This window comes from Micropterus dolomieu, linkage group LG06, assembly GCF_021292245.1.
Source record: "Micropterus dolomieu isolate WLL.071019.BEF.003 ecotype Adirondacks linkage group LG06, ASM2129224v1, whole genome shotgun sequence".
In the NCBI taxonomy this organism is placed as follows: Eukaryota; Metazoa; Chordata; class Actinopteri; order Centrarchiformes; family Centrarchidae; genus Micropterus; species Micropterus dolomieu.
The window spans coordinates 1,848,863-1,865,237 of record NC_060155.1 but is presented as its reverse complement, the minus strand read 5'-3'; the positions used below and the strand labels follow the sequence as shown (position 1 = coordinate 1,865,237).

Below are 16,375 nucleotides of genomic sequence, written 5' to 3'. Positions count from 1 at the left end.
ATGGAGTTCCTCAAGGATCTGTCCTCGGACCAATCCTCTTCACTTTATATATGCTTCCTTTAGGCAATATTATCAGGAAATATTCCATAAACTTTCATTGTTATGCAGATGATACTCAGTTATATCTATCGATCAAGCCAGATGAAACTCATCAGTTAGCTAAACTTCAAATGTGCCTTCAGGATGTTAAAACCTGGATGACCTGTAATTTTCTAATATTAAACTCAGATAAAACTGAAGTTATTGTTCTGGGGCCTAAGCACCTCCGTGACGCATTATCTAAAGATATGGTTTCCCTTGATGGCATCGCCCTGGCCTCCAGCACCACTGTGCTGACATGTCGTTTAAGTCTCACATTAAGCAAATTTCAAGGACCGCCTTTTTTCACCTACGTAATAATGCGAAAATCAGGAACATTCTGTCTAAAAATGATGCAGAAAAACTAGTCCATGCATTTGTTACTTCTAGGCTGGATTACTGCAATTCCTTATTATCAGGCTGCTAGAAAAAGTCCATTAAGACTCTTCAGCTGATCCAGAATGCTGCAGCACGTGTTCTGACAGGAACCAGGAAAAGAGATCATATTTCTCCTGTCTTAGCTTCTCTGCACTGGCTTCCAGTAAAATCCAGAATAGAATTTAAAATCATTCTTCTTACCTACAAAGCTCTTAATGGTCAGGCACCATCTTATCTTAAAGAGCTCATAGTTCCTTACTACCCCACCAGAGCACTGCGCTCCCAGAATGCAGAGTTACTTGTGGTTCCTAGAGTCTCCAAAAGTAGAATGGGAGCCAGAGCGTTCAGCTATCAAGCTCCTCTCCTGTGGAACCAGGTTCCAGTTTGGGTTCAGGAGGCACATTTAAGAGTAGGCTTAAGACTTTCCTCTTTGATAAAGCTTATAGTTAGGGCTGACTCAGGTTAGTCCTGAACCATCCCTTAGTTATGCTGCTATAGGCCTAGACTGCCGGGGGATTTCCTATGATGCACTGAGCTCCTCTCTCCTCTACTTCCTGTCCCTCTGTATATATGGAGCGTATGTACAAATAGAACCAAATCTTAAAACAAGTCTTCAAAACCGACCATACAGGAAAAAATAAAAATAAATCATTATAATTGAAATATTACAAAATAAAAAACCTTCCCAACCATTTTCCCCTCCCTCCTTAGGAGTGCTGTTAAAGTCCACTAGTTACTGTTACTACACAGCACATTTAAACCGTCCGTTGCAAGTCATTTTTGCCACAATTTCTAATCTTTGAAGCTTTGTCACTGAGGATATAGTCATTTGAAATTGTAGATTTTGGTGAGAAATTTGGATTTTAAGACATTTCCCATGCCATATGTTTGAAGAGTTGAAGAAAATACAACCAGCTGAACCTCTGCTGTGTTGCAGATCTCCAATATTATCTGTATTTTTTCTCTTCAGTGCCACAAATCAGGCAAACTCTACTCTATAACCAACCCCTTTCTACACAAATACGGCTAATCACTGGCTTGTACACAATGCTACAAAACACACTCAATGTCACAATTACTAGGTGCCATTTTTAATAAAAATAATACAATGATGCATCATGATCCAATGATACAATGCCAAAAAGGCTGCTTAAAAGACCAGTGTACATTATTAAACACATTGAAATTGGGGGGGAAATATACAGTATATATATATATATATATATATATATATATATAGATATAGATAGTACAGGTGACTGTGGGTTCGATTCCCGGTCAGGGCGGGGGTATCCTGGTGGATCCTTAATGCTACCAGCCTACCTCAGGCATGAGTGAAAACACAAATACAAGAGCCATACCGGCTCGGATGTCGCCCGGGTCAACAAGGTCCGCGTCAGGGGCTGGGGAACCAGGGCAACGTGATGTTAAATGGGCTACTGGAACAAGATATTCATGGACTAGAGCAGAAAATATGGATCTGATGCAATGCTACTATACAAGCAATCCCGGTGAGAGAGGTTATATGCAGAGACTATGGGATATATGGATGCTTCGAAACCCATCATCAACACTGACAAAGAAACAACTCCTAGCTCAGTGTTCTAACATCCACAAACGGCAACGGCTATCACAACTAGAGATTGACGAAGTACAACAAATATGCTATGGGAAGGGGGAGCCAGGACAACAGGTCAGCGGGGAGATGTTATCATCATCGTCCCCACACTCAGAGATTGGGTCCCAAGCCCCAATAACAACAAGCCCTTACAGCACAGAATCACTCAACATAAGGGCGACTGACCTACGGGCCTGAGACTTAACAGTACTGGAAGAACATATGGGAGAAAGAGGCATCCCACAACACCAATGCTCAGTGGCTAGTGGATCTAAGAACAGATCACAGCAATCTCCCACAACAAGATCCAGAAACCATTACAACGGCAGAAATGAGCGCGACATCAACTCACTGATCCACACTACCAGGATCTACAGAATGCCGTTCGGACTGGACAAGTGTGGTCGCATGGTATCAAAAAGAGGGAAAATGATCAGAACCGAGGGGATTGAACTACCAGAAGGCCACATTGCAGATTTTCAGGACAGCTACAAATACCTAGGGGTGCTGCAGGCTAACGGAAACCACGAAGAGGCTCCAAGGAAGGCCGCCACAGCCAAATACCTACAGAGAGTAAGGCAGGTCCTGAAAAGTCAGCAGGAAAAACAAGATCTGAGCCATCAACACATACGCTCTGCTAGTTATCAGATACCCTGCTGGTATAATAAACTGGCCAAAGGAGGAGATTGAGGCCACTGACATCAAGACAAAAAAGCTCCTCACAATGCATGGAGGGTTTCACCCCAAATCCAGCACCCTGAGACTGTACACCAAGCGTAGCGAGGGAGGCCAAGGGCAAGTGAGTGTCAAGACCACTGTCCAGGATGAAACGACAAAGATCCAGGAGTACATCAGGAAGATGGCCCCCAAAGATGAAGGGCTTAGTGAATACCTCAGGCAGCAGAAACCCGAGGGTGAGGACAAGGAAGAACCTTCATGGAGGGACAAGCCGCTGCAAGGCTTGTACCACAGACAAATAGAAGAAGTGGCTGATATCAGGAAATCCTACCAGTGGCTGGAAAAAGCTGGACTGAAGGACATCACAGAAGCACTAATCATGGCGGCACAAGAACAGGCACTCAGTACAAGATCAATAGAGGCTGGGGTCTACCACACCAGGCAGGACCCCAGGTGCAGACTGTGCAAGGAAGCCCCTGAGACAGTACAGCACATAACAGCAGGGTGTAAGAAGCAGGTAAGAAGTGCGTACATGGAACGCCATAACCAGGTAGCCGTCATAGTGTACAGGAACATCTGCCATGAGTATGGGCTGGAAGTCCCAAGGTCAAAATGGAAGACACCTCCTAAGGTAGTTGAGAATGACCGAGCTAAGATCCTGTGGGACTTCAAGATCCAGACTGAGAAACTGGTGATGGCTAACCAAACAGACATCGTGTTGATCGACAAACGACAGAAGAAGGCTGCAGTGATAGATGTGGCAATCCCAAGCGACAGCAACATCAAGAAGAAGGAACACGAGAAGCTTGAGAAATACCAAGGGCTGAAAGAGGAGCTAGAAAACATGTGGAAAGTATGAGCAACAGTGTTGCCAGTGGTAATCGGAGCACTGGGGGCTGTGACCCCCAAACTGGGAAAGTGGCTACAGCCAATTCCAGGTAAAACATCAGAGGTCTCTGTCCTGAAGAGTGCAGTCCTAGGAACAACTAAGATACTGCACAGAACCCTCAAACTCCCTGGCCTCTGGTAGAGGACATGAGCTTGAGGATGACACATACCAGAGAGGGGGATTTAAAAAATTTTTTTCATCCTTATGCTACTGGAATTATGAAAACTAATGTGACAGAAATTAAATTATAAATAGGTAGGCCTGCACAACATGTATCCCATGTACGAACACACCCGGTGAAGCCATTGTGCTTTCTCATTTGCTGTAATGGAAAGCAATATTGGTTCAGAGCTGCAGTCTGCTGCTGCTCGTCAGAACCAAACTACATGAAATGAATGCATCTCATCTGCCACCACATCCCCCCTTATCCTCTTATTCATGCAGCGGACACAGTCCAGTGGGCCGCTAGGAAAATGAATACATATTTATGCCTCTGAAGGTGGACTCATTGCAGACTTAGTGGATACACACCAGTGACGCTGTAAGACAATCAGAGCTGAGCTGCTGAGACAGAGTCAGTCATGTCAGTGTCATACTAAATGCTGCCCAGCATTCACGGGTTTTGTTTTGCAAGTTGAATGGCCAGGATCATTTATATCTAATAGTTATTATCAACACTATACACTAATTGTAGAACATTTTACAGACAGCAAACTTGAACACCAGCACAATCGAGGACACTAACATTTTAAAAGTATTAATGGACAGCAAGAAAAAGTAATGTTAAACTGCACCATTGTTTTGTAACGCTAAACACAAACAGATGGATAAAACAAATGCAGGACAGATGGATAAAACAAATGCAGGACGTTAATCACCACAGTACATTTCAATGGTGCAAGATGCAATAAGGTGCAGGACAGTATCATATGATGCAGTGGGAGTATGACACAATAAAAGAACCATGATGTACATTTGATGCAGTACCGTAACGCTGAACACTACACAATATGACAAAGTACAATACGATATCTAAGGAAACTACTAAACTATATGATATGACACTATACAATGCGATACAGTACAGTATGTTACAACGGTACGACATGATATAACACTGTAGGATAAAATACAACATAGCATACAATGATACAACGATACAACAATGATAATGACAATGATACAACACAACACATAATCATCTTCAACCGCTTATCTGCGCAGGGTCCTGAGGAGGCTGGAACTTATCCCTGCTGACATTGGGCGAGAAGCGGGGTATGCCATGGACAAGTTGCCAGTAAATCACAGGGCTGACACAGACAGACAACCATTCTCACACACACATTCACACCTAAGGGCAATTTAGAGTCTCCAATTAACCCACACATCATTGGACTGTGGGAGGAAGCTTGAGCACCCAGAGAGAACCCTCGCAATATAATACTGATACTGATAATGTATTACAATATGATATGATACAACATGACAGGGTAGGATACCACAGGAGGAGCATGTTTTAAATAAAGCTAATATTGTAACGCCACAACTGGTTACGACACTGTATACAATATAGTATGATGAGATACCATACAATATGACCAGATGCAACATGACATGGTACTATATCATACAAAATACAATGTACAACCCTAATAAGACATGTTTGTCTCTTTGTCAGGCACATGGGTAAAAATGTTAATTTCCATTACAATGTGTTGAATGAGGGTGAGTCTCAACAAAAAGTTTTTGATAATTCATCCTTTGGATAGGTCATAAGTGATATGAAGGTGAATCACCACGCTTACATGGAGTATAAGTCGTCCCAGCAGCAACCTCCCGGGCTGAAAAGTGGAGCCAGGGCGAAGTGCCAAAAATGAGAAGGCTTGGCTCGCTGATTCATCCCAAAGGTGTTCTATCAGGTTGGGGTCAGGACTCCATGTCTTTATGGACCTTGCTTTGTGCACTGGTGCGCAGTCATGTTGGAACAGGAAGGGGCCATCCCCACACTGTTTACACACAGTTGGGAGCATGAAATTGTCCAAAATGTCTTGGTACGCTGAAGCATTACCAGTTCCTTTCACTGGAACTAAGGGGCCAAGCCTAACAACAACTATTGTTACTAGTCCTATTGTTATTACGATTGTTATCATTAACACTACTATAAATATCTGTACCATTTTTCATTTAGTCTATAGCAACATCACCTTTACTGTCTGTACAACTGTGTGTATATTATGTAGGCTGCCTCCCTCCCCTCTCTTCCATCCCTCTCTTTTTCTCTCTGTTCCTCTCCTGCCCTCTCCCTCTCTGTTCCCCTCCCCTCCCCCCCCACCTCACCCCAACCGGTCGAGGCAGATGGCCGCCCACCCTGAGTCATGGTTCTGCTTGAGGTTTCTGCCTCTTAAAAGGAAGTTTTTCCTTGCCTCTGTCGCCTAGTGCTGCTCTTGGTCGGAACTGTTGGGCTTCTGTAATTAACATCACAGAGTACGGTCTAGACCTGCTCTTTTATGAAAAGCGCTGTGAGATAACTGTTGTTGTGATTTTGCGCTATATAAATAAAATTGAATTGAATTGAAAATTTAACCCCTGAAAACAACCCCACACCATAATCCCCCCTCCACCAAACTTTACACTTTGCACAATGCAGTCAGGCAAGTCCATCGGATTGCCAGACAGAGAAGCATGATTTGTCACTCCAGAGAACACGTCTCCACTGCTCTAGTGTCCAGTGGTGGCGTGCTTTACACCACTGCATCCGACGCTTTGCATTGCACTTGGTGATGTAGGCTTTGGACGCAGCTGCTCTTCCATGGAAACCCATTCCATTAAAGCTCTCTGGGCACTGTTTTTGAGCTAGTCCGAAGGCCACACGATGTTTGGAGGTCTGTAGCTATTGATAATTTCATTGGAACTGTACAAGGGGTACATTGTTATATATTTCACCGTCTTAAGTTTTATTAAGGCTTAAAGTTATGCATCATTAACCCTTTCATGCATGAATTATTAAATCACAAAGTAATTAAAAAATTATACCTATGAACTTTATTGCTCAGTATCTATCCATCCATCCATCGTCAACCGCTCATCCTGTGAACAGGGTCGCGGGGAGCCAATCCCAGCTTACATCGGGCGAAGGGCGGGGTACACCCTGGACAGGTCGCCAGTCCATCGCAGGGCTATTGCCCAGTATATTTTATTAAAAAATGTGGACACCATGCATCAACGGCATAAAAAGTGATTTAATGGAACTCAAAAAAACTATGTTTAAAACATTTACTAAAAGCAAGTGGTATGAATACACAAAGTTATTCAAGTGTAAATTATGTCATAATTTTAAATAAAACATACAAAATTAGGCGGAATCCACTGGAGTGGACAGGTGTATTTTCAGTGACAAAAACAAATGTACAAGAAATATATCATTAAAATCTAGGTATCAAAGATTTTTTTTTACATCTTATTTAGTTGAAAAATAGTACCCTCCACTATTTTGAATTTATCATGCAATATATCAAAATGACAGAGATGTAAGGATAATAATCAAATGGAATTGTAGACCACGCTTTGCCAGTCCGCCATGTGGTGGTTGGATACTATTACTTAAATGTGTCAAAATGGCTTCCAAATATCTCTCCACTGTAGTGGATGTCATGCTCAGCCGGGAGCATGGTTAGTTCACTTAGTAGAATGCTCACCCCATGTACAAGGCTGGGTCCTTACTGCAGTGGCCAGGGGTCGAGTCCTGCTCTTTGCTGCAAGTTACCCCGTCTCTCTTCGCGTTTCCTACAGATATCCACTGTCCTGTCTCTCAAATAAAAGGCCAAAAAGGATTAGCCAGAGTCAGGGACTGCTAAGAGGGGATGGCCACAATGGCTCTTTAGAAACCTGTGGGTGACGTCACATAGACTTGTCCATGTCTATGGTCGTCCCCCAGAACTGGGGTTTATTAATACCATCATTATTCTCGCAGACAGCCCAAAATGGAATTTTTCATGTAAGAAGATAGATGTGGATATATAATAGCCAGCAGTTCTAAAATGAACTGATGGTGAACTCCAGTGCAGACTGCAGCTCATATTCAGCTACAATAGCTCTTCATGTGCTCTCAACTGGAATGAACACCGGAGAAGACAAATGACATGCCCATCATCCTCCTCTATAGTTGATCTCATTACTAAGTCCTGTTGTTCAGGGTGGACTTGAACCAAATACAAAAATACAGCTTTTCAACTAATGTTCTCACCAAAGAAGATACATCACAGGTATTATCTCTGATAACACTGCCTCTGGTTTTGCAAATGGTTTTCTTAATAAAATCACAGTGTCTAATTATATTTAACATGCTAATCAAAACACAGCCTGAAGCTGTAATGTTTTAGTAACACTGATATGCATATGAATGTATTCCTAGCCACTATAACCATCACATTAGTATTTTATTTTTCTTCATCTATCTTCCAGCAGACCAATTTGGCTCTCTCTCCCCTGTACACACTGCATAGTAACTGCCTACTTTATCTTTAAAAAATATTCCTCCTTTTGTATTTTTATATCTACATTTACGTTTCCCTTCACACCACAGCTCCTGTTCCTTTGCAGACATTTCCTGCTGTAATTTGAGGCACTACCATGAGTGATTTCAGTCCCCTGACCTGAACTCTGCTTCTGTTCTTTCTTGTTGCCACCGTGGTCTTAACTTGATTTAAATTCAAACGGACCTCCATGAGCTTGGCCAATCAGATGTTCTGCATGATTACTTATGGCTGAGCCCTCTCTGAAATCAAAGGCTGCTGTCCTTTTTTGTCTGCCTGTAAGCAGCCATCATGTTTTCACACTTGTTTGTGGATATGATACATCCACATATTGTTGTTAGAGTCTGAATCAATATGAGCTATAGTTCACAAGAATGCACTCTGACTTCAAGTGGTGTTCCATTGTACTTTTCTTGTTGGAGGTTGGAAATTTCTGAGTGGCCTGGAATGCACCATGACTTTGTAGCGATGTCAACATGATCACAGATCCAAGCAGTTCACTTGAGTACAATGTTGCAGTCACCAATAAAAGCAATTATTATCTGTCCTCGCTGACTGTATGTTCTGAACATGCTCTTCACTTTAAAATGGTCTTATCCCATATCTTTCTGCTGTTGTCTCCTGCAGTGATCGTGGTTCTGTTCACAGCGTTGAAACGCCAAAGAAAGCAGGAACCTCTCATCATCTCCAAGGAGGATGTCCGGGACAATGTGGTGAGCTACAACGACGAGGGCGGAGGGGAGGAGGACACCCAGGCTTTTGACATCGGAGCACTGCGACATCCAGACGCTGCGGCCACCTTGGAGGACTCTGCCAAACAAAGGCGTGACATCATGCCCACTGACACCCTGCTGTACCGACAACGCTGCTGCCCTGCCCCCGCCATCTCCAGCCTCATCATGCCGCCAGTCTGCAGACCATCACGGGATAACGGGGACGTACGCGAGTTCATCAATCAGAGAGTGCTGGAGAATGACTGCAACCCCACTGCACCGCCATACGATTCCCTGGCCACCTATGCCTACGAGGGAGCAGGCTCAGTGGCCGAGTCGCTGAGCTCACTGGGCTCAGCGTCATCTGAGGCTGAGCAGGACTACCACTACCTGAGTGAATGGGGGCCTAGGTTCAGGAAACTAGCAGACCTGTACGGGGCTGAGGACAGTGACTTCTCCTAACAAAGACACCACAAACAGGTTCGGAAAAGATTTTGACGAATGCAGGGCTAAGGACAGCAACATCTAACCACAAACTCAGATTGTTACTGATGAGCTTGTGAGAACCTTTTAAAATACAGATGACACACCCCACATGAAGAACCAACAGATGTGCTGGCAGATTCTGTTTAATGAGAAGAACGCTGCCTGATCTTTTACCTGAATCCATGTACAGGGGTACATGGATTCAAAAATGCTTACTAAGGCGTTTTCAAAAGGGACTCAAGTCTTAAATATCTGATTTTGGGAATGACAACTAATTGATGTAGAAATGTAAATTAACCAGCAGGACTTGAGAGCACAAAATGCTTCAGTTCCGCCAGTGTGAACCTCTTTAAAGGCTAACTTCAGGCCTGAAAGGACTTTTGAATCCGGACTGAATTTTGTATTGAGAATTTGACTTTTAATGATTTCAGGCTTTGCTTTAATATCTCCTTGGTTACCAAATAATTACATGGCAGAGTGTTTCTTGTGGCTTTACATGTGCCGTTCAAGGCAAACTGAAGAAGAAAGCGTTGGGGAACCAGGTCAACAAAACCCCAGTGTAGTTATTTCAGGACCGGATAACAAACAATTACCTCTGCACATATGAAGTGAAGAGTGTGGGGAAGACATGTATTTTTCTCTTTTTGACTAAGTGCCCTTCTGCTTCCCTTCAAGCTGAGCTGTGGAGGCCTGTAGGTTGGCTGACACTGGAGGGGGCTAATGACTCCTACATGACCTTGTCTTGTACAAAAGGACCATTCCAGAGGAGCCGAAGGATCCTCGCCTGAATATTGCCTTCTTCGGGACACAGAGTAAAAAGAAAACAAGTCATATGAGTAAATGCACTGATTTCTTTATGTTTTACGCAGGTTTGAAACTTTTTTTATGCTGCACACAAAAAGAGGATAATGTTCATGACATCATTTCCAGTTTATAGCTCTAGATTATGTGTATACTGTGTCACAAATGTGGTTGATCTGAGGTATACTGGGAGTATACCAAGTTCTATATATATTTCATTTCTTTTTCTATAACAAAACTTCAGATATAACACATGATGTTGAACAATGATAAATAAAGCGTTGATAATATGTTTCATATTTACATGAGGGAAATGGGGAAGCCCTTCCTTCACAGTAGAGCTGTCACTTTTTATTCAAAAATTCCAAATACTGTTGGAGTGTGAATGAACTTACCAAATTACAAGTGTTTCACATCAAGCCATTTCTTATAATATTTCTATAATATCAATGGATCAAATGACTACATTGAATTTGGAAGAGGAGTGTGCAGGCGTTAATGCTCAATTGCCAGATCCGATTTTTTTGATAGTTCACATCATTGTTTAGATGTGGCCTATACAAGGGTCTGCGCTAGACGGAGCCACGGTGAATGAAAAAACTCAAATGAAAAAAAAGATACAATTTGACTAGATAGCCTACTTAACTATGACAGAAGCACAAAAATAAAGGATAACTGACCAAATCAACAACATCTGAATAAGTCATCAAAATAAGACAGGCATAACGCTCTTATTCTGAAGTCCTCTATGTGGAATATGAAGCCGTGCAGAGAAAGAAACAAAACGTGATCGGTAGTAGAAGCACAAGAAAATACAAATAAATAAGTCAACAACATGGAACAGGCAAAACACACAGCCACAATGCTGTTCACGCTGAAATGTAGAAATATGACCATCAGAAAAGTAAGGAAACAATAAAACATAACATCATAAAACAGTAAAATATTCAGACCATAACGGACCTTAAAAATACAGGATTGCAGATTTTGGATAGCACGAGGCGAGACAAAGGCGAGTTTGAATAATAGAGTCTTCAGCTATTTTTTAAGTTGGCAACAGAGACCGCAGAACATATGTCTAAAGAAAGAGCGACCAATTCAAAGACATGATCACTTTTTTTAGTCGAGCACGAGGAACCTAAGTGGCCTAGTAGATAGAAGGGTGGAGCAGGTCAGAGATCAACATAGGGGCTAGGGTTAGCCATTCGGGGCCCTACATGTGAAAAGAAGAAGCTTAAAAAAAACTTGATAGGAAGCCAATTTAAAGACAATGTTACTAACCTAGATCACTCTGTGTGGACAGCAACAAACAGTTACAACCTGACACCATATTACAAACTACATGTGCTGAAAAAATATATTCAATATGTGAATTAATAAACAGCATTTACTTTATTATTGTTATTATTTCTTTATGTACTGGTTTATCTGCTTATGTTTAATTAGCCCTCCCTTGTGTCTCATTCACAGACAGAGGTTTTGTTGTTAAATGTTGTAATTGACCGACACTGGAAGCAGAACATTTATCACCTGCTTTGATATCACAGCACTGAAGCAAAATGTCAGAATCAAAACAGACAACCTCGATGCAACATTAAAAACAACATCAGCATCCAAGTGAGGGATGAACCCATGAGGTGAACATCATTTACTGATCCAGGACTTGTGTGTTTTGGCAATTGCAGTTAAAGCAGCAGTTTGTTCCAGTTGTGTTTTGTGACTGTCGTCTCTTCTGAAGGCTAAAAACAATAATGTCCACACATTTTCTTTATAATTGTAATTCATTATTTTTTGTACCAAATATTTATAGGACACAATGGTGATATTCCTGGAGGGGGGAAAAAATTTAAATTCAGTCCAGCTTCACTGTTTTTAATGTAATTTTGGAAATGTGCTGTGGGCAGTCTACCGTCGGTATATGATGTATTATCAAGTTGTTTAGTTTTATTAAATAAACTTTTACAGTGAAAGTGTGGTGTTTTTTTTATTTGATGACAAACCATATGGATCCCAGAGATGCTCACAAGTCTTTGAGCTAGACTCCAAGTCAAGTCTCAAGTCTCTCGTGGTTATGATGAATGTTGTTTTACCTGCTGCATTCAGTCCAGGCTGCTAATAAAACTATAAACATAAGGGATTCTGTAACACAACCATGCAATGTGCAATGCAATTGATGACAGCTTGATAACTACTGTAAGTCAGCGCCCCCCTGACTTTCAAAGCAGTGTAACATTAACTGTAAAACTTGCTTGTAAAAACACGTTATGGAAAATACAACACTCTTTTATTAAGTAAATCTTTCATCTTATGTCATTTACAACAAGTCATGTTTCTTTTAAGTGAGTGGAGTGTTGATTGTGATTTATAAAGGGAACTTGCTTACAGATGTTCGTACGCACGGTTTGTAAGTCTGAATATTTTATGCCGTATGCCATTTTTGGCTTTTGGGCGCACGTACACTTTTAGTGAGGATTCTACACACAGTTTTATAAAAGAGACCCCAGGACCGGAAGGCTCTGTAGCAGGTGATTAAAACTGCTCAGAAGATTATTGGTACCCATCTCCCGAGTATGAGTGATATTGGTGAGGTGAGGTGCCTATGCAGAGCCCAAAGGATACTAAAAGACAGCCACACCCAGCCACAACCTGTTCACCCTGCTGCATTCTGGGTAGAGATATACAGTACAAAAGTTTCAGCTGCGGCACCACCAGACTGCAGTGCAGTTTTTTCCCCCAAGCAATCAGGCACAAACTCAAATTCATCCGCAGCACTGCTCTATTGATCATTGAATATTGTTAATATCTGTTTACCATCAATTACCTGTATTAATGTATATTGTCTGCTATGTAGCAAAAGGGAGTTAAACAGCTCAATGTCATTATATAATAATTCCATTACATAACCCGTTTATCATTATATAACCTGTTTATTGTGACAATAAATGTACCTACCTACCTAATATTGATCAGTTGTAATTGGGGGCCCAAAGCTCAATTATTTCCCCCTTCCTGTCTTCACCCAATCCATGCTGGGACAGGCTCCAACCCCATGACCTTGAATAAAGACACTAAAAGCTGACCTACTACACAGATTGTGTGCTGCTCACACAAGATGTTGACCCAGACTGTCCTGTTTACATGTCAACAAGTCCTCTGACCTAAACGACAAAATGGGTTGTTTATCCATACCTCCCAAAATGACACATATTAGTGTTTCTTGACCAGTCCAACAACAGGCTAGGAAATCCATCGTCAACCGCTTATCCTGCGTACAGGGTCACGGGGGGCTGGAGCCAATCTCAGCTGACATCGGGCAAAAGGCAGGGTACACCCTGGACAGGTCGCCAGTCCATCACAGGGCCACACATAGACAAACAACCACTCACACCTAAGGACAATTTAGGGTCACCAATCAACCTAGGCCGCATGTTTTTGGACGGTGGGAGGAAGCCAGAGCACCCAGAGAGACGCAGACACGGGGGGGAACATGCAAACTCCACACAGAAAGGCCGGGGCAACCGGGGTTTGAACCCACAACCTTCTTGCTGTGAGGTAACAGTGCTAACCACCGCACCACTGTGCTGCCCTCAATGAAAACCTTTATTAATAAATCCCTTCTTTATTTCCTTTTTGTCAATGGGCTGTAATCTCACTCAGAAATGATGGCTGTTTTTTTCTGTTGCTCGGAACAACCACTATTCAGCTTGTTATGTGAAGGTTTCGGATTGGGATGTAGCTGTTTGCATGCCCTGGAGTCTCTCTCCGACTACAGTGACAACACCACAACTGACGAAATGCAGTCCACTAATACCACAAAACAACCAGCTTCCAGACTCAGACTCCAACATAAACTCCAACATATAAGTTTTATGTGCTGAAGCCCATCAGGCCAAACAGAATCAGAAGTTGTCGGGTGAAAACTCAGTCAACATCAGAAAGGCTGATTATTAGCACACAGGCCAATAATCAGCTGACCAGTTGCTAACATTATCCTGTGCAAAATACTATTGTTGAAACATAATGGCTTTCTACATGACATCACCAGCTAACATAATCCACATCCTGTGTACCGCTGGTATTACGTCAAAGTGTTGATTTAGCCTGCAAAAAACACTACACTACACTACAAAGCTAATGTGGAGGGATTTATAATACTAGCCTGTGGTGATGCAAGGCAGGAGCAGCCCGCTATCATTAGCATGGTTCTGCCGCTGTTTGTTTTGTAACGTTCATTTAGATTTATTGACGTTTTGCCGATACTCAGGTACACAGCTTCTCCACCATCTCAGTCGCTGTAACTAACTTGACCCACAAAATATACAATAATGCTACTTACTGCTGTTATAAAGTGTGGCAACAATCAAATTTATAATATTCAGTCTAGCTCACTAACTGTTTTGTTATCATCCAATACATTTAGCTGTGCTCACATTGCTGAGCCTCTGCTGAAAATAATGTTGGTTACTGAGACTGTAACGCTATCATGTAACGAGCATGGATTAGTTCAACATCAAGCTGAGAAAAATACCTGAGTTTCCAGCATGTTGTGTAATAATAATAATAATAATAACTTTATTTATAAAGCACTTATCAAACAAAAGTGCAAAGTGCTTCACAAAAGATAACGAGGACAATACAAGATTCAAAATACAAATAAAAATGGAAATCAAAAATAAGTAAAATAGATTGACTATAAAAATAAAACTGGAATAAATAGCAACTAAAATAAAAACCTTAAGATAAAACAGGCAGCTCAGACAAAATCAGGATATGCCTTCCGAGAAAAGTGCATTTTCAATAGAGATTTAAAAGAAGACACTGACTCTAAGAGCCTTACTTCCTCGGGTAGGTCGTTTCAGAGTCTCGTGCCCTGACAGCAAAAGCTTTGTCCCCTTTAGTTTTTAGCCTGAGCACAGGAAGAGACAGAAGACCCCTGCTGGAAGATCTCAAATTACACAGAGGTTCATAAAGAGTTAAAAGGTCTAATATATAAGCAGGAGCCAAGCCATGGAGTATAGAGGACCAATTCTGACATAAAGGGAAATAAATACAGAAATAAATAAATGCTCAATAAATAAATAAGCAGCCGATTAAATGCACAAAAAATAAAGTAGATAAATAAATGTAGGCAGTAATTAAACAACCGCAGTTCTGTGTCCATGCCGCAAACTGAAAACACAGTCTGTCAGAGCGTCCACATGAAAAGGAAGGAAGACATGGCTGGTGGAATTGTCTTCAGACAGAGTTGCTAATCAAGGAAGCCATCTCTTATGACTGTGGGGAGCAAGGCTTGTTGATGTGTGACTTTAGAGTTGACTCACCAATAGGCGATAAATTGACCCCTTGAGACACAGCCCCTTCTCATTTGCATAATTAGGCAGAAATGCATAGGGAAATGTGAAAAGAGCAGACCGAAATATATAACCACTGTGGAAATAAGGTAGAAATGCAAAAGAAGAATAAAACAGATGTAACCAGGTGATATAGTCAAACCTTAAATATACAAGAGATTCAAGTTACAAAACCTGCACAATTTTCTGCTGTAGCGAGAGTGCTGCAGGTGTTGATTTTAGACAGCAGAGGGCATAGCGTTGCTGACTCAAACAGCCGCGTGCTTGCCAAGAGGTCAAGGGGCGCCGGGAAAATACAGGAATTAAACTGCGCTATTTTGCGTGGACTGGCTGCTGCTGTTATCGGTGAGAACATTTATTAATAATGAGTTATTACGCACAATATGCTAATGTATTTGTCTAGTGGTGTATGATGTATGTATTAAATTCCACATTGTATGCAATTGTTGCGTATAGGATAGCCGATGCTTGTGGAAGAAATCTAACGTGTGGGCCACGAGAGCTCGTTATCCGTGAGTTAGGTATGAAACGGAAGTTAACTAATGAATGTTGTTTTTTTTATTTGTATAATTAATGTATCTATCTGTGTATGGACACATTGTTTCGTGGTTAGCACAACTGATGTGTAATGTTTACTGTGCAGTGTTGTAATTGTTTTTTTTGTCCTCTTATTAGAGGTGCCACTGCTGTATTTTTGTAACCGTGTTTATGCCGCTTTATGTGCCAACTTTGGGCTGTATTCCTGTTATATATGTAATAGTTGCTGCATCAGTGCCACGTGTATGCAGAAGTAGTATTGAGTTTCTATTTTTGACTCAAAGAAGACCATTTTACGGCCACTTTGTTTTTTT

At 41.7% G+C, this 16,375-nt stretch overlaps 2 protein-coding genes across 5 annotated transcripts in view; one reads left to right on the top strand and one right to left on the bottom strand.

Moving 5' to 3' along the window:
- The window catches only part of efr3a (EFR3 homolog A (S. cerevisiae)), a 254,822-nt gene that overhangs the window by 187,246 nt on the left and 51,201 nt on the right, over positions 1–16,375 (bottom strand). The gene's annotated exons all lie outside the window — the stretch shown is intronic.
- On the top strand, positions 6,954–12,143 carry LOC123972757 (cadherin-6-like). Its single transcript, XM_046052405.1, has one exon. It carries the CDS (start codon positions 8,650–8,652, stop codon positions 9,346–9,348), a length of 699 nt encoding a protein of 232 aa, XP_045908361.1. The 5' UTR covers positions 6,954–8,649; the 3' UTR covers positions 9,349–12,143.

What these genes read in the sequence shown, in the direction of transcription:
- LOC123972757 (XM_046052405.1), top strand. Translation starts at nt 8,650, where the DNA reads ATGATCACAGATCCAAGCAGTTCACTTGAGTACAATGTTGCAGTCACC.